The sequence below is a fragment of the Rana temporaria genome, chromosome 1 (assembly GCF_905171775.1).
Source record: "Rana temporaria chromosome 1, aRanTem1.1, whole genome shotgun sequence".
NCBI lineage: Eukaryota > Metazoa > Chordata > Amphibia > Anura > Ranidae > Rana > Rana temporaria.
This window is the reverse complement of record NC_053489.1, coordinates 470,449,476-470,473,443: the sequence shown is the minus strand read 5'-3', so window position 1 is coordinate 470,473,443 and position 23,968 is coordinate 470,449,476. Positions and strand designations below refer to the sequence as shown.

Genomic DNA, 23,968 nt, shown 5'->3' with positions numbered 1-23,968 from the left:
ACACTGTACCGTTCGGTACAGAGAGGGGAGGGAGGAACCGGCGTCATCACATGATGCTGGTTCGTTTACAAGTGATCGCTCTGTCATTGGACGGATCGATCACGTGGTAAACCGCCGCCATCAGCGGCGATTTACCGTGATGCGCCGGGTTCAGCTGATCACAAAATCCCGCAATATTTCCTGATTCAGCGTTATACATCGTCTCCTGGGAAGCGAGACACTGTGCTCCCAGGAGACATTGCGATCTGGGAATGAAGTGACACGCCCACTCCCGCGGGAGAGAGACCCGAAAGTGCCTGCTAATTTCGCCCGATTAAAGGTATTGAAATGATTTTAAAAATTTTGCATAGCGGACTATTTATGTAGTTGTGTGCTGGTCTGAATGAGCTGCAGTTTTTTATGAGGGTGAACCTCCGCTTTAACCAATGACACCACTAAGCTACTAATTCACTATCTTACTATCTCTCTCCACTTAACTACTTCAACTCTCTCCTTGTTGGCCTACCTCTACAAAGGCTATCACCCTTCAGTCTATCACAAATGCTGCTGTCAGATTCATACACTTTACAAACCGCTAAGTGTGTCCACCACCCCTCCAATCCAATCCCTTCACTGGTTTCTGCTCACCCAACAAATAAAATTCAGAACAACTACTAAAACAACATACAAAACCATCACCAATCTTGTCTTACAATATCATCCATCTAAACTCCCGTGTGAGAATCTTTCTCCACGTTGGACTCTTGTCCCCCCGACGAGTGGATACCTTGTGCACAGGTAAGCCGCACAGTCTTTGCCTTGTCCCCTTGAACTTTTTATATGAATACTATTTCCGATGATTGTATAGCTGTTGCTTTTACCTGAGTGGTTCTGTGCATATTTTCCCATATGTATACAACCTGTAACGTTAACAACCTTATATTGTCATCTTTTTAGAATAATATCTCCCGACGAAGCTACCACAGTAGCGAAACTAGTAGAGATGAGATCTTGACTTATATGACCCCCTTCGCTCCACCGCCACCCTCTGATCAGGGTCCCATACCACCTCGGTGATGAGTTGGCTGGTTGTATAATTTGTCTGTTTTACATTACTGCTGATGTATTTTATAAAACTGTGTATTCCCTATTTTTTTGATGTTACTTTCAATAAATTGATTCATTGTTTACCTTTATTACATCTCCCTCTTAACTTACTTACCTAGTACCGCTATAGTCCCCCTGCCCCTACCTACTTCTCTGGCTATCTTGGGCCTCTGGGGTCCCAACAAACCCTATTTCTATTCAAAATCATCCAAAACATCCTTTTCACTCTTCTCAGGATTTTCTCCTCTAGCTCCCTCTTCAACTCCTCCCATGCCTACCTCCAGGACTTCTTCAGAGCCTCTCCTGTCCTCTGGAACCCTGTGTACAAATCTCCTCAAGCCATCTCCCACTTAGCCTTTAGACGATCCATGAAAACTCATCTTTTTAGAGAAGCTTAGCCCACCCTTTCCTAACAACTGAGCTTATACTTTCTCCATCTCTGCACAATTATTATCTTTTTGTATCACTTGCACCTTCCTTTTTCATTGTAAACTGTCATGAGCAGCTCCCTCCTAACCCTCTTGTCTTGAATTGTTACTGTACTGTCTCCCTTTATTTTCTAAAGTGCTGAACAATCTGTTGGAGCGATATAAACACTATACAGTAATAATAAATAATAAGAGACGGGTATAGAAGTATAAAAAAAACAGGAAAAAGTTAGCGAACATTGCTCTAAAAAAATTATAACTAGATTTAAATTGTTTGACAATATTAACATCTTCATGTTGTAATATATTTTTGCAATCTCCTTGAGCTACCTATGCTCCACTGTAGGGGTATCATTTAATATTTATATAAGACTAACCTAAAATGCAACATCAAGTGCTGAAGACATTTTTAAGTAATACGTACAGTAAAGTAATACATGGATCCTTCTTTAAACACCCATGAATCCTAGCATTTGCCAGTGATTGAAAGACCACAGTTTGCCAGCTGCATTGTAAATTTTTATATTACCTGCTTCATAGGATCTGTGTTTCTCGAGAATAAAGCAATAGTTATAAATTGTTATTGTCCTACTGTATACTTTCAGTTTCATATGTAATGGAAATTCATTCCAGCTAGCCAAGTTTGTGAATCATGGGCTCCGTAAGTAATGATAGGCGACACAATTAATTGCTAGGTTTGAAGCTTCCGCCGTCAAATTATATTCCTGGCAAAAATGTTCTATTCCCACACCATCCTCTTCCTCATTCAGTGTCTCATCTACCAGTTCCACATCTTCTTGTTTTCTTGTGGGGTAGAGAACACCAAACAATTATAGTGAGATGATCTACAGCGAAGATTTTATTAAGTGGCATCACTGGGGATATCTTGCAGCAGGTAAGCAAACATAATAGTAACTATAACATTTAAGGGGATGGGTAACGTCATGTACATGGGAGAGCTACTGAATGTCTATAGCAATTATCTTTTTTTATTCATTTATTACTTCAACAAAAGTTCTCTTTTAAGATTACTTTACATAATTTTTCCAGATTTTTAGATGACAAAATGGGATATAATACTAACCTGCTCTGGTTCTGTTAACAATATTAGCATTTTTTTTCAGATTAGACTCAACACTTACCTCTAGTTTTAAAATGTATTTTTTACGGGTACTTATATAGTGTCGAAAATTTACACAGTGCTTTCCTTATATATATTGTACATTCAGTCCCTGCCCTCAAGAAGCTTAGGCCAACCATACATGGTTCGAATTCCAAAAGAATTTCTCTTTTGAAAATCTTTTTAATGAGTTTTCGTTCGAATTTCGCACCATTAGTGGGACACAGCAAAGGCCGATTTTTGTGCGGCTATAGAATTTGCGTGATCGGGCATGTTGGAAATTTTTGGAAAAACAAATGATTTTCTAATCAATGATGGGAGAATTCGAAAAAGCAATGCACACAAGTGCAAGAAAAGAAGATTCCCAGACACAAAAATTATTTTCTGTAGCAACATGAGGTGAAATTGAAGGCTTGGTTGGTCGAATTTCGAAAATCAATGATGGCATCATTGGATCACAAAACGCACAAATGTTCTGATTTTGAAAATTAGTTCGGAATTCGACCATGTATCTAAGGTCCTTAACTCATATTCCTACATACACATACTAGGGACAATTTAAACAGGAACCAATTAACCTACCAGCATGTATTTGTAGTTTGGGAGGAAGCCCATGCAGGCACAGGGAGAACAGACAGGCAGTACTGTGGTTGGGATTCAAACGGCCAACCCTAGTGCTGCTAGGAGGAAATGCTAACCATTTAGCCATTGTGCTGCTCATTCCTATTGTGACTTTTCAATTGTGACAGTAGTACTAAAGTGAAACTGTTCCAAAGAGGGGTAATTGCAGCTTCAGCATATTGTTTTCTGAGATCTCCAAATACCCTATTTTAATTTGCAATATAAATCTGGGTTGTCACACCTCCTTAAGCCTAGTACACATGGGCTAAATGTGTATTGCAGTCAGCCAGTCTGACAGAAGCCAGTCGTTCGGCTGGCTTCTGTCGAAGGGGCATGACTGAAAAAGGTCTGCCGATCGACTCCCGATCAGCTCTCTCAGCCAATGGCTAAAAGCACTGACTAGAGTGCTCAATAGCTTAGCAGGGGAGATCACTATATGACTGAGTGAGTGAATAACTTGTATAGCGCTAACAAATGCGAACCGAATCGCCTCAAGGCACTTTGCATCCAGAGTCGTGCTGATCCTTCAGAAGAGGTGGGTCTTGGTCTTTATTTTTTTCCTAAAAGCCCGATGGTTTTCTTCCATGCAAATGGTCGTGGGTAGAGCATTCCAAAGCCGAGGTCCTTGGACTACAAATCTACGTTCTCCCTTAGATTTTTAGCTGGATGTGGGGATTTGGCTAGCCATTGGAGGGACCTCAAGACCGGGGAGATATATTCCCACGTTTTTTTACCTGTTACCAGTCTGGCTGTCGTGTTCTGAACGACTTGTAGACGCGAAATCTGGTATTTCGGTAGTCCTAAGTAGAGGGAGTTAGTGTAGTCGAGTCGGGAATTGATGATTGTTCCAACCACTACTGCTCTATCCTCTTCCGGGATGAAGGGGATAAGTCTACGTAGCATGCAGAGAAAATGGTGAGAACCGCTGACTACTGCTCATATTTGTGCGTCCATCGTCATGTCTGAGTCAAAGATGACTCAGAGGCTTTTGACTTTTTTGCTTGGGTTGATGGTTTGTCCAAGGATAGTGGGTGGTGTCCATGTGGTCCTAAAATTAGATTTCCGATTTACGTGAAGGATAAGGAGTTCTGTTTTGGATCCATTGAGTTTGAGTGAACTTTCAGTCATCCAATTATCGATCGGTGTGAGGCATTTTCCTAGTTCCTGATATTGGTGTTTTTTGTTGGTGATACGAAAGTAAAGTTGCGTGTCGTCAGCATAAGAGTGGTAGCGCAGGTCCTGTTTGCTGATGATTTGGAGAAGTGGGCAGATGTAGATGTTGAAGAGTACAGGGGAAAGGGGCGATCCTTGAGGGACTCCGCATGTAATGGTCCGTGTTTCTGACATGAATACTCCTAGTTTCACGGTCTGTGTTTGATTTTCTAAGAAAGATGCAAACCATGGTAGTACCGAGTCTGAGACTCCGGCTACTTCTTTGAGTCGAGTGAGCAGGGTGTTGTGGTCTACCATGTCAAAAGCTGCACTGAGATCCAGCAGCACTAGGAGACAGGATTCTCCGTCATCTGCTGCTTCGAGGGCGTCATCCCATATCTTGAGGAGAGACGCTTCTGTCCCGTGGCCCAGGCGAAAACCTGATTGAAGCAGATCTAGGAGTTTGTGGGCGTCCAGATGGGGCTGTAGTTGTTGTGCTACTGCTTTTTCCATGATCTTGGAGATGGTGTTCAGGCTGGGTTTCTTTAGGAGGGGTTTAATTATTTCTTGCTTGAGGGGAATTGGGACTAACATTGGTTAGTTTGTACAGTAGTTCCTTCTGAGCTGTCAGGTTTTTTTCATTCAGCCTTGCTAGGTTAAATGGAAAAAAAATACTAGTGTGTACTAAGCTTTAGTCTTCAGTTGCTGTTTATGCTGTGTTGCTTGGTGGATCAATAAGAATATGTATTTTTGTGTGGAAAAAGGGCAGGGCAACTGAACGTTGCTACAGATAGGTATGTGCACTTTTAAGTACCTGCATTTCATACCTGTTAGCAGGCTTAGAGTGAAAAAGTCTCTTTAAAAAAGAGATCGTATCCTTTCATTGACTGAAGTCAAAAACAGACGTCACAATTCATTTTCCAACACAAAGCGAATAGCAAAACTAACTGACTAACTGAGTGTCGAAACCTGGGACCGGTGGAGCACACATTTTATAAACCTAATAATCTTACCATTTCTTTGCTTTCTTGAACCTGAAAATCTCCGTTGTAGCTTGTGCCCGTCCCCCTCCCTCCTAATCTTCTCCCAGACCCCGGGTTTAAATGCTTTTTGATTCAAATTGTTCGATTTGTATTACGATTTCATTCTGCTTTCAGGTTTGCTAACTAATGACTTGGATATGTACTGCTACGAAAGACCCGCTGAAAATGAACACTGTACTATTGCAATACAGTGCCTTGAAAAAGTACCTATACCCCTTGAAATTTTCCATTTTTTTTCATGTTACAAGTAGTGATACCCCAGCAGGAGCTGCTTAAAGCGGGGGTTCACCCTGTTAAAAAAAAAAAAAAAGTTTTTTTTTATTAGACCATTAAATTCGGCATCGTAGCGCGAGCTACGGTATGCCGGTCTTACATTTTTTATGCCCGTACTCACTGTGCTATCTCTCATTGAAGAATCCGGGGAATGGGCGTTCCTATGGTGAGAGAAGGTGATTGACGGCCGGCCCTGGCACGTCACGCTTCTCCGGAAATAGCCGAAATAGGCTTGGCTATTCACGGCGCCTGCGCATAGCCTGTGCGCAGGCGTCGTGAATAGCCGAGACCTACTCCGGCTGTCTTCGGGGAGCGTGACGTGCCAGAGCCGGCCGTCAATCATCCTCCCTCTCCATAGGCACGCCCATTCCCCGCGGGAGTCGGATTCTTCAATCATCGATACCACAGTGAGTACGGGGATTAAAAATTTAAGACCGGCATACCGTAGCTCGCGCTACGATGCCGAATTTAATGGTCTAATGATGGAAAGGAGGGTGAACTACCGCTTTAAGTTAGTTCTGCTGTCTGTTACTCTGCCTCTCAACCCTAATAACAGTCTCAGACCCCTATGGCACACTTGGCAATAGTGTAAGGCCTCGTACACACGATCGAGTTTCTCAGCAAAAACCAGCAAGAACCTTGCTGGGAGATATTTTTTTGCCGAGGAAACCGGTCGTGTGTACATTTTCGTCGAGGAAACTGTCGAGAACCTCGACGAGCCAAAAAGAGAGCAAGTTCTCTATTTTCTCGTCGAAAGTCTGATTTGGCTTGTCAAGTTTCTGGTCGGGCTGGTTTTCAACGAGAAACTCGGATGTCTGTATGCTAAGAAACCTGCGCTTGCTCAGATTAAAGTATGAGACGGGAGTAAAAGTAGCATTTGTAATGGAGATAACACATTTTTAAAGCTGTAACAAACTGAAAAGTGCAAATGTCTCTTACCAAACTTTTATTTAACACGCAAACACATGAAATTAGCAAAATCAGCCCCAAGAGTTTAGCCAGTGGAATCGAACTTCCCCTGCCATTGTATGTGTTGTATGTCACCGCGTTTGAGAACGAGGAGATTTTGGCTTGACAGTGTGTTCGCAAAGCAAGCTTGTCGAGTTCCTCGACAAGCCTAACAAGGAACTCGACGAGGAACTCGATGTGTTTCGCCCGTCAAGTTTCTCGGTCGTGTGTACGAGGCCTCAGTGCTATGACCAATGAGAAAAATAACATACAGTAACTATATATATTCGAGTAATCAACAAAGAGAGCAATAACTGAGATTTAAGAGCAATATAGCGCTCAAACTGCTTTCAAGCAGATTCCCAACACTAGAAGTTTGGAGTTTGCATGTTCTCCCTGTGTCTTCGTGGGTTTCCTCCAGGTACTCCGGTTTCCTCCCACACTCCAAAGACATGCTGGTAGGTTAATTGGATCCTGTCCAAATTGGCCCAGTATATATGTATATATGTGTGTATGACTGTGTGTCCCAAGCGTGTCAAGATCCTACGGGGTAAATGACCGCACCAGCCAGGAAGACACTGGCTGAAAAAGCACCAAGAGGCGATTCAGTTTGCATGTGTAGCGCTATACAAGTCACTCATTCATTCATTCAGAATGTCCCCAAGAGCAGAGGTACACTTTAATGTTAAATAAAGCTCAATATGGCACTTTAAAGTAGATTGGTTACCTTTACTCAGATTAGCTCTATGAGTCCAGGGAGGATGGGAGCAGAGGAATGACTCCTTTTGTGTCAGGCCTCTCTTTACTGTCCCCTGACACCACAGGCCCAACTTTACACACCTATTCAAGTCGATAAACAATGGTTTAACTTTATTGATAAACTGTCCCACACACCCAATGCATATGCAGAGCCCTATGTGTGTGTGGATACGTATAGCCTTGACAGCTTCAGTCCTTTTTGAAGAAAAGATAAACTTTGGTCTCTTCAGCTAGCCACTTTCGTTGGTGAACTTTAACTCCTGGGTAGCAGGGCACATAACATAACTGGTCCAGATTAATAAGTGAAACAGACAGAGTTTTGTTCAACAAGGTGAGAGGACAATGATGTCTGTATACAGTGTCCCAGAAATAGATAGCCTTATCCTTTATCCCTGTAGTACTGCAAGTACCCTGCAGTTTAGTACAATCTCTCCCATTGGCTGTTGTAACTGTGTCTTTAATTGGTTTCTACTCGTTGTCTTGCTGGAAGGTGAACCTCCGCCCCAGTCTCAAGTCTTTTGCAGACTCTAACAGGTTTTCTTTTAAAATTGCCCTGTATTTGGCTCCATACATCTTCCCATAAACTCTGACCAGCTTCCATGTCCCTGCTGAAGAAAAGCATTGCTACAACATGATGCTACCACCACTATGTTTCACAGTGGGGAGATTGTTTTCAGGGTGATGTGCAGTGTTTTTTTCCCACCACACATACTGTTTTGTTTTACGTCAAAAGTTCAAATGTGGTCTCATCTGACCAGAGCACCTTCTTGTTTTTGTGTCCCCCACATGGCTTCTCAGAAACTGCAACCTGGAACCTTATGGCGTTCTTTCAACAATGTCTTTCTTCTTGCCACTCTTCCATAAAGGACATATTTGTGGAGTGCATAACTAATAGTTGTCCTGTGGACAGATTCTCACACCTGAGCTGTGGATCTCTGCAGCTCCTCCAGAGTTACCATGGGCCTCTTGGCTACTTCTCTGATTAATGCTCTCCTTGCCCAGCCTGTCAGTTTAGGTGGACGGCCATGTCTTGGTAGGTTTGCAGTTGTAACATGCTCTTTACATTTTCGGATGATGGATTGAACAGTGCTCCGTGAGATGTTTAAAGCTTGGGATATTTTTTATAACCTAACCATGCTTTAAATTTCTCTTCAACTTTATCCCTGAACTGTCTGGTGTGTTCTCTGGCCTTCATGATGCTGTTTGTTCACTAAGGTTCTGTAAAAAACTGAGTGCATCACAGAATAGCTGTATGTATACTGAGATTACATTGCACACAGGTGGACTCTACTTATTAGGTGACTTCTGAAGGCAATTGGCTCCACTAGATTTTAGATAGAGGTATTAAATGGGGCTAAATACAAATGCACGCCATACTTTTCAGATATTTATTTGTAAAAAAAAATTGAAAACCATTTATCATTTTCCTTCCACTTCACAATTATGTGCCACTTTGTGTTGGTCTATCTCATAAAATCCCAATAAAATATCTTCTTTACGTTTGATGACAAATTGTACTGAAGTAAAACATTTTAAAATAAAAAAATATTTTTGGAAAATACGAATATACATTTAACAAATTACATTTATGGATCTACAGTATGTACTATATAAAGTTCTGCTTAGTATATTATTCCTATAAAGATACTGTAAATAAAGTATTTGAGATAAACTAACTTGCACTATGGATACAGGTAAATGCCGGTTGTTTCAAATGGGTGTATAATACATTGGGGAAACACAGAACTAGACTCCTTTACATGCTTATAATCATATAACTAAAACCAATGATATGACTTACGTTTTCTCTAATCTTTCCTAGCTATTATATGTGCCCAGATAGAGAATGGCTCCCTCATCACAATACAACCCCCAAATCCAACCGTGGGTCAAAATGTTCTATTGAATGTCGAGTATGAAGGCAAAATTATAATGATGAACTGGTACAAGGGGAGCGGGACAAGTGATTCAATGTTAATTGTGACAATCAACCCTGAAACAAGTGCTCTAACTACTGGGAAAATGTTTACAGGACGAGAGAAAGTAATGAACAATGGATCTTTATTGATATCAAACCTCAGGACCTCCGATGCTGGAGACTTCACTGTCCAACTTAGTATTCCAGGCTCTTTTACGTCCGAAACAGCTCAGCTCACCGTGAATGGTACGCACACTTAATTATGAGTGTTGGCTGGCTTAGACATGCTTGTTTTTTTTTTTTTTTTTTTTTAGGTTTTGAAGATCACTAAGTAGAACCAAATAAACTTTTACTCACATTGCTTGCGGTGGAAAAACAACTAATGTGCACTGTGGATTCAGCCATTAGCGCAACCAGTTGGACTGTGCCCACCTCCTATACTCATCAGTGGTGGTGCGTCCATAGAGGGCCCCCTCTCTCCTGCACCGCTCTATCACCAATAGATAGATTGATGCATTGAATTGCATGAATCTATCTATTGTCGCCGCTGCCGCCCCCTATTCAGGTGTACGGCCCCTTGTCGGGTGCTGGGCATCTGAATTATAGCAGCAGGGGTGTTTTTGGAAGCGCCTGATTGGAGCCCTAATGAATGGGTTCTTGTGCCTGCACAAACCGCGGCCCGCGCGGTCACACAGGTTTCAGCCTAGCCTTAATGAAGAGGATACAGGACCATTAAGTAGTGATTTTATTTATATATATATATATATATATATATATATATATATATATATATGTTAGTTTTGGAGAATTAAGATATTGTTTAGTGTCACTTTAACCACTTTAGCCCCGGGCCTGTTTTTCAGAGTCGGTGTTTACGAGACAAAACCATTTTTTTTTGCTAGAAAATTACTTAAAACCCCCAAACATTATATATTTTTTTTCTAACACCCTAGAGAATAAAATGGCAGTCATTGCAATACTTTTTGTCACACCGTATTTGCGCAGCAGTCTTACAAGCGCACTTTTTTTGGAAAACATTCACTTTTTTAAATTAAAAAATAAGACAACAATAAATTTGGCCCAACTTTTTTATATATTGTGAAAGATAATGTTACGCCGAGTAAAATGATACCCAACATGTCACGCTTAAAAATTGCGCCCGCTCGTGGCATGGCGTCAAACTTTTACCCTTAAAAATCTTGATAGGCGACGTTTAAAAAATTCTACAGGTTGCATTTTTTGAGTTACAGAGTAGGCCTAAGGCTAAAATTATTGCTCTCGCTCTAACGATCGCGGCGATACCTCACTTGTGTGGTTTGAATACCGTTTTCATATGCGGGCGCTACTCGCGTATAAGTTCGCTTCTACGCGCGAGCTTGTCGGGACGGGGCGCTTTAAAAAAAAATTGTTTTGGTTTTCGCATTTATTTTTATTTATTTTACAATTTTTAACACTGGAAAAAAAAAATATATATATCACTTTTATTCCTATTACAAGGAATGTAAACATCCCTTGTAATAGAAAACAGCATGACAGGTCCTCTTAAATATGAGATCTGGGGTCAAAAAGACCTCAGATCTCATATTTAGGCTTAAATGCAAAAAAAAAGAAAAAATTTGGAAATGTCATTTTTTCAAATGACAAAAAAAAAAATGTTTCTTTAAGAAGCTGGGCGGGACTAACGTTTTGACGTCACTTCCGCCCAGCAGAGCTATGGGGACGGGCGAAGGAGATTTTTCCTTCAGTCTCGTCCCCGCTCAGCTAGCGATCGGTCGCGATCCCCTCCGCCGCTACCGACGGCTACGGTAAGCGGCGGAGGGCGCGGGAGAGCGGCGGGAGGGGGGCCCCTCTCCCGCCGCCGATAACGGCCTCGGAGACCGCCATTATCGTTTACACGGCCGCCCACAGAAGAGATGAATATCTCGATTGTGGCAGCAGCTGCTGCCGTTACCGAGATATTCATCTTTAAAGTGAGGACGTATAACGACGGTGGCCGGTCGGCAAGTGGTTAAGATATGGACACATCCTGGTGGAGCAAACTCTTCAGGGACAGGTGCTTAAAGGGGTTGTAAAGATTTGTTTTCTATTTTCGAAATAGGTTCCTTTAACCACTTAAGCCCCGTACCAATATGCAGCTAAAGGCCCAGGCCAGGTTTTTACAATTCGGCACTGCGTCGCTTTAACAGACAATTGCGCGGTCGTGCGACGTGGCTCCCAAACAAAATTGACGTCCTTTTTTTCCCACAAATACAGCTTTCGTTTGGTGGTATTTGATCACCTCTGTGGTTTTTATTTTTTGCGCTATAAAAAAAAACAGTTTTCAAAAAAATGCAATATTTTTTACTTTTTTCTATAATAAATATCCCCCAAAAATATATAAAAAAACATTTTTTCCCTCAGTTTAGGCCGATACGTATTCTTCTACATATTTTTGGTAAATAAGCGTTTATCGGTTGGTTTGCGCAAAATTTATAGCGTTTACAAAATAGTTTTATTGCATTTTTTTTTTTTTTTTACTACTAATGGCGGCGATCAGCGATTTTTTTCGTGACTGCGACATTATGGAGGACACTTCGGACAATTTTGACACATTTTTGGGACCATTGTCATTTTCACAGCAAAAAAATGCATTTTAATTGCATTGTTTATTGTGAAAATGACAGTTGCAGTTTGGGAGTTAACCACAGGGGGTGCTGAAGGAGTTATGTTTCACCTAGTGTGTGTTTACAACTGTAGGGGGGTGTGGCTGTAGGTCTGACGTCATCGATTGTGTCTCCCTATAAAAGGGATGACACGATCGATGCAGCCACCACAGTGAAGCACGGGGAAGCCGTGTTTACATACGGCTCTCCCCGTTCTTCAGCTCCGGGGAGCGATCACAAGGTGGCGGCTAGAAACGAATAGCCGCCCCCTCATCCCGGATCGCTTCCACTGAAGAACCGACCGCAGCATGTACCGAGGGGGGGGGGGGGGGGTCCCGATCCGCAGAAAGGCAGGGACGTACATATGCCTGTACGTGCCATTCTGTGGACGTATATATACATGCGGCGGTCGTTAAGTGGTTAAGCTAGTGCATTGTTGATTCACTTACCTTTTCCTTCGATTTCCCTTCTAAATGTTTTTTTTTTCTTTGTTTTCCTTGTCTGAATTTCTCACTTCCTGTTCCTCATCAGTAAGCTGTTCAGGAAGCTGACTGACTTTCCACCGCTCGGATGATGGGGGCAAGTTTACTGAGGAGAAACAGGAAGAAATTCAGACAAAGAAAAAAAAACATTTAGAAGGGCAATCGAAGGAAAAGGTAAGTGAACCAAAATGCACTAGCGTAAAGGAACCTATTTAGAAAATAAAAAAATGAACCTTTACAACCCCTTTAAATGAAAAAGTGTCCCTACTCCTGTCTATGTGAGCTAGAGTGCTATATTGCAGTATGTCTTGTACACCAATACATGCAGCAACATAGCGTCATGTATCCCAATACACACAGCACCAAGTACCCCAATACATTCAGCACAGGCACCCATGACATGTAATACTCATGCTAGAAGTATCATGTGTGGCTCAGTGGGATGCAGGGAGATCTGCCAGTCTACCACATATACTCAGGCTGACCTTTTTTTTTTTGTCACTCACACACATAAACAGCAAACTGGAAATGTCACACAGCAGTCTTCTCCTAAACACAGCCATTAATCAGTAATAAACTGCAAAATTAAGATAAATCGGCTGTCTAGTTTTCATCTGAATGTTTTGCAAAGTGAATAGTTTATTTGCCTTCAGTAAATCAACCCCAATGTCTCATGAACTCCATAGTAACACAATCTGCCTATGCAGATCTAAAAGGAATTAACCCCTCCCAGGTTATGTTAAATACTATTGTCATAGGTGTGCGCAGCCTATTGTATTAGGGTGTCCCCCTTTAAAGCTCCAACACATATGCCTTTGTGACATATTAACCGGCCTCTTCCCCACACGTCATCCTAAAACAATAGGGGGGAGCAGGTGAGCACACAGGGGGACCTGGGCAGCAGAAAAAAAAAGGAACTGGGACAAGTGGGGTGGCATACATTGGTACCAATCTCCTGTATTTTCCTTCTGTGGCAGCTGAATATCGGCTAGAGGAAGAGGAGGAGAAGCCTGCTTTCAGCTGCTGCAGAAGAAAATACAGATCGGTCCATTAATTTCCACTTCAGCCGCAGTGCCCCCCCCCCCCCCCCCCCCACAAACACAATATTTTCGGGCCAGCAGCACAGCATTGGAGCTCATTGTGGCAGTCAACAATTGCTTAACCTGCTATCCTCTAGCCTGCAGAGGTTGTATTAGGGCTAGAGGATAGCAGGTTAGGCAGTTTCTAATGGCTCAGTCCCTAGGATCAGTAAAGGATAATTGCCTACAGGCCCTCTTACCAGAAGATCAACATCTGGAACTACATGTCCCATGATGCTCCACTAGTCTGCTGTAAATGGCCCTGTGTTGTGGCCAATGGGGAGGGGAAAAAGAGCGAGCAGGAAGCTGAGCGGCTCTCCCCCGCTCACACCGCCGCTATCACAGCTTCAATGATGGGGGTGGAGGGAGGGGGGCTTGACAGCACCCACTACAACTGCCAGCTTTCTTTATGGTGTCATCTGGGTGCTGTCCGCCACCCCTCCTCGCACCGTTACCATTCCGCCTCCGACCAGCCTCTCAGTGTGTCACGCTGGGTAGGGAATACCAAGCGCCTGCAAGGGGGGTATCTCCACTGACAGGGAAGTGAATAAGTGAAGCGCTGGTCTGTTCTAGGTTTGTGCCGGGTGCAGGAGCGCACTCGGCACATCATTGCAGGTGTAGGTATTAGTGGCTGGTTTTTAGAAGACAGTTTTAGAAGCACACAACAAGCACTTCACATGCGCCCCCCTTCCTCCAGTAAATAGTAGCGCCCAGGGCATCCGTCCCTTCTGCCCCCCCTTGTACCGGCCCTGTTCAGCCGCCTATCCTATCCAGGTCCTGGGGTCGGCAAGTAAGGATCACAGCTTACCTGTCACCTGCCCATGATTGATGGGTTGCCAACTCCAGGATTAGGGTGTACCCAGGCATACCTGGCACACCCCTTGCGCACGCCTATGACTATTGTAATAGTAACACTTTTCTTTCTTCATTTATTCTTAGTAGGATATGGAAGACCTCCTCCTCCTATTATAGCGGTATCAGGTGGACCTACTCAAGCTCTCCCAGTCAGCTCTTATCCATATCTAAATCCCACTACTTCTGAATCCCAACCCAAAGGTAAGTTTCATAAAGTACAATTAATATAGTGCACAGTGTTGACAAGCAAATGTGTGTAAAACAAATTAGGCAAACATAAATCCATTAACCAACAAACAGTGCAAAGCGATTCTTAAATAAATACACAGTGAAAAACATTTTCATATGTGCATCTTCAGTCCTGTTCCTTTAAATCTAAACACATTTCCTACTAATCAATAAACATTATATTTGAATCAAACACATTTAAATTGCAAAAATGACGAAAAATCAAGTGTAAACATAACACAAATGTGAATTCCCACCGTACCACAGAGTCAAACATAAGCTGTTCCACCCAGTGCAATATTCCAAAAATTATAACATGTCACCAACATGTGTCCTGTTTTTCCTCCACCAGCCACCCCAAACACTTGCACCTTAAAGTGATTGTAAAAGCTTGATTTTTGTGCTCATGGCTCCCCCCCCCCCACCGAATGCCCACCATAACAAGCCAGAAGGTGTCGGACACTGTAGGAACGCAACACGTCAAGGAGTGGAGCTTTTCTGATGCTATCACGCTTGTCCGGCATCTTCTGGCTGAAGATCTCTGCAGGGATTATTTAATTGCAGAGAACACTATCTGCTGTGGTCTGTTCTATTACATTCGATTACATTCATTTGGTGGATAAATATGTGATTAACCCTTAAGTGCCGGTTCACACAGGGGCAACCCGACTTACAGTGCGACTTTGCAAGGCGACTTCAGCACAACTTAAAATTGCCTCCAGGACAGGCGACTTTGGCTGTGGCCAATCACAGAATAATCAGCTCTGTGGGAGGGAGGGGTTTGCCTGAGTAAACTTTTTTATTTTCCTGTAAAGTTGCTTCAGTTAAGATGGTGATCCGACTTTGGAGGCGAATTCCATTGAAATCTATGGGTACAAGTTGCCTAGACGTCGCCTTAAAGTAGTACAGGAACCTTTTCTGAAGTCGGAGCGACTTCAGTAGTGAACATTAAGATAGCTCTCATTGACTAACATGGGATTACTGATGTTATGCGACTTGGGGCAAATGGAGGTCTGACAAGTCGGATCCCAAGTCGCTGCAGTGTGAACCGGCACTTAGGGAACATTTACTAAAGTTGGTGCGCTCAGAATCTGGTGCAGCTGTGCATGGTAGCAAATCAGCTTCTAAATGTAGCTTGTTCAATTAGCCTTGACAATAAAACCTGGAAGCTGATTGGTTTCTATGTGGATTTTGCACTCTCCAGTTTTAGTAAATAACCCCCTTTGTGTCACCAAGAAATTCCCAATCATTGGATACCACGGCAGATGGAGCTGACCCCCTCTTACTACTAAATGCTATTAGAGCTCCTTTATTAAGAGGTTTTATCTTAGGGTGTGAGTGTGTGGGCTGGCAGTAGGGTGACCACGTGTCCCGGATTGCCCGGGGACAGTCCCGCATTTGTTGAAATGACACTGGCAGCAAAGGGGTTAACCACTAAGCTCTGCAGGCAGACCTGCCAAATTACTACCATAGCTTTGCTGTCTACACAAGCTATGTGCAGCATAGTGATAATGTCAAAACTACTTATACAAGTAGGGTTGCCACCTTTCCTTCAAGTCAAACCCGAACATTTCAGTGTTGCACAGCAAATTTTTTAAATAGTATGCATAGATAGATTATGCATAGATGTTGCTATTAAATAACATTTCTAATCATATGAAGTTCATTAACAAGAGTTCCCCTTTACATCGAAGTCCACAGAGTTCCCTTTCACTGTAAGGGGGACTCTGCAGACTCTGATGTAAGGGAGAACTCAGGGGACTCTGATGTAAGGAATGCTCTGGGAACCCTGATCTAAGGGTGAACACTGAGAACTCTGATGCAAGAGGGAACACTGTGGCCTCTGGTGTAAAGGGGGACTCTGATGTAAGGGGTGTTCTGAGAACCCTGATTTACCTTGTACTCACTCAGAGGCAGAAGAGAGAAGGGGGAGACTTCAGTCACAGATCAGGATGGATGGTGAGCTCACTGGCAGTCAGCACCTCTCATCCAGTTGTATCTGAGGCTGCTGGGTTTCAAATTTCCCCGGGCAATCCGGGACACGTGGTCACCCTACTGCCAGCCCACATACTCACACCCTAAGATAAAACCTCTTTATATAGGAGCTCTAATAGCATTTTCTGTGGCACAGCACTTGTGATTGGAGTATGGGCAGACACATAGGGGTAGAGGTGGGGGTGGGGGGGGTAGAGGTGCAGACCGAGCCCTTTCTCTTCTCCTGTATGTGTGTGTTGGGGGGGGGGGGGGGGGGGGTTGTTAATGTTGGCTTTGGGCAGCATGACAAAGTGTGACAGACAAACTCGGCTTAGACAACTGTAGCCAGTAACCCTGCTGGGAAGCCATAGACAGGTCTGAATAATGTGTCCGGGTTTCAGGCAGTCTGAAACCCGGACGTACGATTCCAAACCGAACTGTCCGGGTGAATCCCGAACAGGTGGCAACCCAATATACAAGGTATTATCTAGGTATGTAAAATAATTTTTGCGCAAGTAGATTTATATCCATTGGGGCTATTAAGAAATATAATTCAATGAAAGATGTACCCAGGGTTCAGCTTTAAATAACAAAGAAATCCTTTCTATACATTTCGGCACTTATTGTGCCCTATCTACAATTATTACATTACAAAATGATATTATCCACAAGGCTCTCTGTTTATAATGTCACTTACTAATTTGAGATTTGTATGAAACTTTGACCATTACTCAGCTGTATGTGATTCTTTGTGATAATTGATGGGTGGAGTACATTAAAACTGGAAAATCCATATGTTACGGGAATTATGTGTATAGTGTGGGTGAATAGAAAATTGATGTAATTTTGGGTGGCAATGTTGTCAAACTGGTTTCAGAATCCACTGGGAAAATCCCTAAAATTGGGGGTTGGAGAGTACATCTACATGTATGCATTGAGGAAATATTATATTCTATGATGAGTTGTGCTGCCATTCAGTTTGAATGGCACACCAACACACTGAGGCAGTGCACATGGGTTGCAGAGTGTTGCAATCCACAAGGGCATTGCATTGAAAATGTTTTGGCATATTTATTTTTTGGGACATTTTGGTGCGTTCTGTTGTTTTCAATGGACTGCCTTAAAACAATACACATTCGCCACTACACAAATGTAAATGAGCTCTTAATGTTATTTTCATGGCCTGGATTCAGATAGAGATACGACGGCGTATCTCCTGATACGCCATCGTATCTCTGAGTTCCGTCGGTCGGATCTATGCAGCTGATTCATAGAATCAGGTTCCGCATAGATCTCCCTAAGGTGCTAGGTGCAGCCTAAGATCGAATATGCAAATGACGATTTCCGCCGATTCAGAAACGAACGCCCGCCCGTCGCTTTTTTTTTACGTCGCTTGCGTTCGGCTTTTTCCGGCATATAGTTACCCCTGCTATGTGAGGGGTATCCTATGTTAAGTATGGCTGTCGTTCCCTGGCCGAGTTTTGAATTTTTACGTCGTTTGCGTAAGTCGATTCAGAAAAGAGCTGGACGCAAGTTACGCTCACGCCGAAACCAATGACGTCCTAGCGACGTCATTTGGAGCAATGCACGCTGGGAAAATGTGCGGACGGCGCATGCACTGTTCGATCGGCGCGGGGACGCGCCTGATTTAAATTGTAGACGCCCCCTAGCCACGGAATTTGAATTCCGCCGGGGGATTTACGATACGCCGCCGCAAGTTTTGAGGTAAGTGCTTTGTGGGCCGGATTCAGATAGGTTAGCGGATCTTTAGATCCGCGTAACCTATCTGATTTACGATCCGCCGGCGCAAGTTTTTGAGGCAAGTGCTTAATTCAGAAAGCACATACCTCAAAACTTGCGGTGGCGTATCGTAAATCCCCCGGCGGAATTCAAATTCCGCGGCTAGGGGGCGTCTACAATTTAAATCAGGCGCGTCCCCGCGCCAATCGAACAGCGCATGCGCCGTCCGCAAATTTTCCCAGCGTGCATTGCTCCAAATGACGTCGCTAGGACGTCATTGGTTTCGGCGTGAGCGTAACTTGCGTCCAGCTCTTTTCTGAATCGACTTACGCAAACGACGTAAAAATTCAAAACTCGGCGCGGAAACGACGGCCATACTTAACATAGGATACCCCTCACATAGCAGGGGTAACTATACGCCGGAAAAAGCTGAACGCAAGCAACGTAAAAAAAAAAGCGACGGGCGGGCGTTCGTTTCTGAATCGGCGGAAATCCTAATTTGCATATTCGTCGCGTGTAAAAAACGAAACCCCACCTAGCGGCCGGCCTGGAATTGCAGCCTAAGATCCGACGGTGTAAGTCACTTACACCTGTCGGATCTTAGGGAGATCTATGCGGAACCTGATTCTATGAATCAGGCGCATAGATCCGACCGACGGAACTCAGAGATACGACGGCGTATCAGGAGATACGCCGTCGTATCTCTATCTGAATCCGGGCCTCTGAATTTAGCACTTGCCTCAAAAACTTGCGCCGGCGGATCGTAAATCAGATAGGTTCTAAAGATCCACTAACCTATCTGAATCCGGCCCACTATCTTTAATTTCAGAAAAACTTTTACTAGTGTTACTCCAGTACTAAAGCTGACCAGAGGCAGTTCAAATCTCGGGCAGTTCAGCAAGGGCCGCTTAAGATTCAAACCATCTATGAGCAGCCAGCATGTCGGATTTTAAGAATGTCATTATTACCAGAGGCTATAGTCACTAGCAATGCTCACTGTGTTCTCCTGGCAGGGACAGCTCCTCGTGCCCCCCTGCCAAGAAAACACAATAGCTCCGCGAGAGGGATTCCCCCATCAACACTGACCACATTGAGAGATTTTCTTTCCTGCAACAGCAGAATGCTATGACACTAGTATACAGGGAGCTTGGTCTCAACACTATGCTGCTCCCAAAGAGAAGCAAGGGAAAGGTGGGTTATTATGAATGTGCTGGCATTCCGCGCCTGAGTGACTACAGTAGGTTTCCTCTTGAATATTGCAGTGTGTGCCAAAGAGTTGTGTAAGTATGTCAGCGTGATGTCTATGGTCATGGCCCTCTTTGCAAGCTACAGTAAAGCTTTAAATATTTTTTGTGTGTGAACATTCTTTTCTTCTTGACTATCAAGGCCTGTTGCCAGGTAAGTCATGGGTAGGACTGTAGCCAGGAATTGGGCACAATATGGCAAAGTCTTCTATCTACCAGCAGTGGGTTGTTCCATTTAAGAAGAAGTGGGATGGGGACTTGCACATTTTGGCGCCAACACCTGACCAATTAGAAGTCGAAAATAATTATTTGATCCCTGGTAAATTTTGGAACTTTGCTCACTTACAAAGAAATAAAGGGGCAGATCCACAAAAGTATTACGCCGGCGTATCTCTTGATACGCCGCGTAATTTCAAATTTTGCGCGTCGTATCTTTGTTTTGTATCTTCAAAACAAGATACGACGGCATCTCGGCTAGATCCGACAGGCGTATGTCTTAGTACGCCGTCAGATCTAAGCTGCAATTTTTCGGCGGCCGCTAGGTGGCGTTTCCGTCGAACTCCGCGTCGAGTATGCAAATTAGCTAGTTACGGCGATCCACAAACGTACGTCCAGCCGGCCCCTTTTTTTTACGTCGTTTGCAGTCAGGTTTTTATGGCGTATATTTAAAGCTACTGTTATGAGGCGTACTCAATGTTAAGTATGGCCGTCGTTCCCGCATAGAAATTAGAAATTTTTCTGTAGTTTGCGTAAGTCGTTCGCGAATAGGGATTTGCGTAGAATGACTTCACCGTCGGAAGCATTGGCTTGTTCTGGGTTAATTTCGAGCATGCGCACTGGGATACCCCCACGGACGGCGCATGCGCAGTTAAAAAAAACGTTGTTTACGTTGGGTCACAACGTATTTACATAAAACACGCCCCCATCACAGAGATTTGAATGGCGCGCCATTACGCCGCCAAAGATACACTACGCCGCCGTAACTTACGGCGCAAATTCTTTGAGGATTCGAAAAAACAAAAAATAAGTTACGGCGGCGTAGTGTATCTTAGATACGCTGCGCCCGTCGTATTATTAAGCGCAGGTACGTGGATCTGCCCCAAAAGGTCTATAATTGTTATTATAGATGTATTTTAAATGATAGAGACAGAATATCAACCAAAAATTCAGAAAAAAACATGTGATACAAATGTTATAAATTGAGTTGTAGTTCAGTGAGTAAAATAAGGTATTTGATCCCCTACCAACCAACAATAATTCTGGCTCCCACAGACAGGCCATATTACATTAGACATTGCTCACTGCACAACCAAAAATGATAAGACTGTCCTACTACATTCCATTCTATGAGTTCATACATTGAATAATGTGTTCTGGAAAACCTCTCCTTTGTATATCAATAAAACAGTATTGCTCAACTCATTCAATTTGGCAGCAATTAAGTGTTTTCTATAGGAAATCCCCATCCATCCAGTATGGCAGGTGCCATTTTTTTTCTGTCACAATTAAAAAAAAACGTTCTTAAAGAAGAGTTCTAGATATAAATATCTGGAACAATGTAACCAGAAACCATAGCTGGCCAATGCCCCTAGAATATGGGTGCCCAACCGCTGGCCCGCGGCACCCTCCCAAGTGGCCCACCATGTCTTGCTTTGAGATGTCGGGTCGGCAAGCCCAGACTGCGGACTCCCGACCCGCCATCTCCAAGCATTAGTGAAGGGGGTCATTTGCGGCGGGGCTGGCCTATCAGTAATCACGGTGGTGCTGGCCTATCCGTGATCACGGCCATGCTGGCCTATCGGTGATCGCAACGGGGCTGGCCTATCAGTGATCACGGTGGTGCTGGCCTATCCGTGATCACTGCAAGGCTGGCCTATCCGTGATTGTGCTTGCTCCTGGAGTCCCGCCTCCACCTTTGTGAATACCGCTGCCTTCACCTCCTCCAGGTTCCCCCTCACCTCTGGACTGATAGAAGATACAAGTTGCAGGTGAGGGGGTGGATACGGTCTGGGGAGAGAGGGAGCAGCCAAAGTTAAATTAAAAAAAAAAAAAAAACGTCTGGTGTCAGTATAAGTGTAGAAGTCAGTGCAGTGAGGTGCAGTGTAGTGGACAGTGCAGTGCAGAGCAGTGCAGTGGACAGTGCAATTGTCAGTGCAGTGAAGTGGGCAGTGTAGTGTAGTGGACAGTGCAATTGTCAGTGCAGTGTAGTGGACAGTGTAGTGTAGTGGTTAGTGCAATTGTCAGTGCAGTGTAGTGGTCAGTGCAATTGCCAGTGCAGTGTAGTGTCGTGGTCAGTACAATTGTCACTGCAATGAAGTGGGCAGTGTAGTGGTCAGTGCAATTGTCAGTGCAGTGAAGTGGGCAGTGTATTGGTCAGTGCAATAGTCAGTGTAGTGTAGGTGACAGTGTAGTGGTCATTGTAGTGTAGTGGACAGTGCAGTATAGTGTGCAGTGCAGTGTAGTGGGCAGTGCAATTGTCAGTGCAGTGAAGTGGGCAGTGTAGTGTAGTGGTCAGTGCAATTGCCAGTGCAGTGAAGTGGTCAGTGCAATTGTCACTGCAATGAAGTGGGCAGTGTAGTGTAGTGGTCAGTGCAGTGAAGTGGGCAGTGTAGTGTAGTGTAGTGGTCAGTGCTATAGTCAGTGTAGTGTAGGTGACAGTGTAGTGGTCATTAGTGGACAGTGTAGGAATCAGGTAGTGTAGTGGACAGGTAGGTCAGTGTAGTGGTGGCAAGTATAGGAAGCAGGTAGGTTAGTGTAGTGGTCAGTGTAGGTAAGTGTAGAAATCGGGTAGGTAGGTTAGTGTAGTGGTCAGTGTGGGAATCAGGCTGGTCAGTACTATAGTAGGAAGTGAAGAGACTCGGGGAGTGCTAAAAGTCCAAAGGTTAGGGGGGCGCAAATTACTTGCCCCCGGGCGCTGACAAACCATATGCCACTGATGCTCATTGTGGCCCGCGACCGGTTACCAAGTCGATAAAGTGGCCCTCGCTCCTCAAAAGGTTGGGCACCCCTGCCCTAGAAGCTGGAAAGTGGGCACCGATACTCCTGTCATCTTCACTTGCTTTTGGATCCTGCACTGAGCGGCTGGCCTGGTGTATTTTTGAATACAAGAGGTCGACCGCTCAGCCTAGGAACCATTCAAAAAATACAAAGCATTCTCTTATTGGATGAGGTGGAGAGGTGGGGCGGTGATGTTTATATTTTAAGTTTCATTAATAATAATGCTCATGAGGTTAATAGTTATCCACAGGGTTAATCAGTCCCCCACTGTGCATGTAAATAGCTCAACCTTTTTTTCTTTCTTGCAGCCAATGTCAATCAAGTTTTGATAGGTGCTGTGGTTGGATCGTTAACTGCAGTATTTCTGGCTGTGACTGCTGTAATAGTTTACTGTAAAAAGTACCGCAAACCATCACAAGCACCAGTTGAGAAACCGTCTGTGGGTAAGCATTAACTCAAACTTTGTGGAAAAAATTGAATAATAGTAACAACCTTTGATCAGGCAGTGGATCCACAAAGATATTACGCCAGCGTATCTCTTGATACGCCGCGTAATTTCAAATATTGCGCGTTGTATCTTTGTTTTGGTATCCACAAAGCAAGATACGACTAGATCCGACAGGCGTACGTCTTAGTACGCCGTCGGATCTAAGCTGCAATTTTTGAGCGGCCGCTAGGTGGCGTTTCCGTCGAATTCCGCGTCGAGTATGCAAATTAGCTAGTTACGGCGATCCACGAACGTATGTCCGGCCGGCGCATTTTTTACGTCGTTTGCGTAAGTCGTTCGCGAATAGAAATTTGCGTAGAATGACGTCACTGTCATAAGCATTGGCGGGTTCCGGTTTAATTTCGAGCATGCGCACTGGGATACCCCCACGGATGGCGCATTCGCAGTTAAAAAAAAAACGTTGTTTACGTCGGGTCATGACGTATTTACATAAAACACGCCCACATTACATCCATTTGAATTCCGTGCCCTTACGCCGCCAGAGATACACTACGCCGCTGTAACTTATGGCGCAAATTCTTTGAGGATTCGAAAAAAAGATACGTTACGGCGGCGTAGCTTATCTTAGATACGCTGCGCCCGGCGCAAAGGTACGTGGATCTGCCCCCTAGAGTGTATGGGTGCAGACAGGGCCGGTGGTACCACTAGGCAAACAAGGAGACCGCCTAGGGCGCATTGTCACCTAGGGCGCAGCCACTAACCAGCATGTCCTAACAAGACAGTGGCATGTAGAAAAAATGATACCCTGCAGCTTTACATCCTCTTCCTCCCATTCCCCCGCTGTCCTCTCTCCCAGCCCCGCTATTTCCTCTCTCTCGGCCCCGCTATGCTCTCTCCCGGCCCCTCCGCAGCTCTTTCAGCTTCCCTCCTC

At 44.1% G+C, this 23,968-nt stretch overlaps 1 protein-coding gene across 5 annotated transcripts in view; it reads left to right on the top strand.

Moving 5' to 3' along the window:
- Positions 1 to 2,243: 2,243 nt before the first annotated feature.
- Positions 2,244 to 23,968, top strand: part of LOC120917552 (carcinoembryonic antigen-related cell adhesion molecule 16-like) — a 36,005-nt gene continuing 14,280 nt past the window's right edge. The window contains exons 1-4 of one of the 5 annotated variants that reach the window (XM_040328960.1): positions 2,247 to 2,409; positions 9,463 to 9,594; positions 14,491 to 14,607; positions 22,898 to 23,032. In XM_040328960.1, the coding sequence (XP_040184894.1) occupies positions 2,355 to 2,409; positions 9,463 to 9,594; positions 14,491 to 14,607; positions 22,898 to 23,032 (439 nt within the window). In that variant the 5' untranslated portion in view covers positions 2,247 to 2,354. Of the gene's footprint in view, positions 2,410 to 9,252; positions 9,595 to 14,490; positions 14,608 to 22,897; positions 23,033 to 23,968 lie in introns of all 5 variants that reach the window. The other 4 variants (XM_040328942.1, XM_040328932.1, XM_040328950.1 and 1 more) reach the window with 4 other exon arrangements.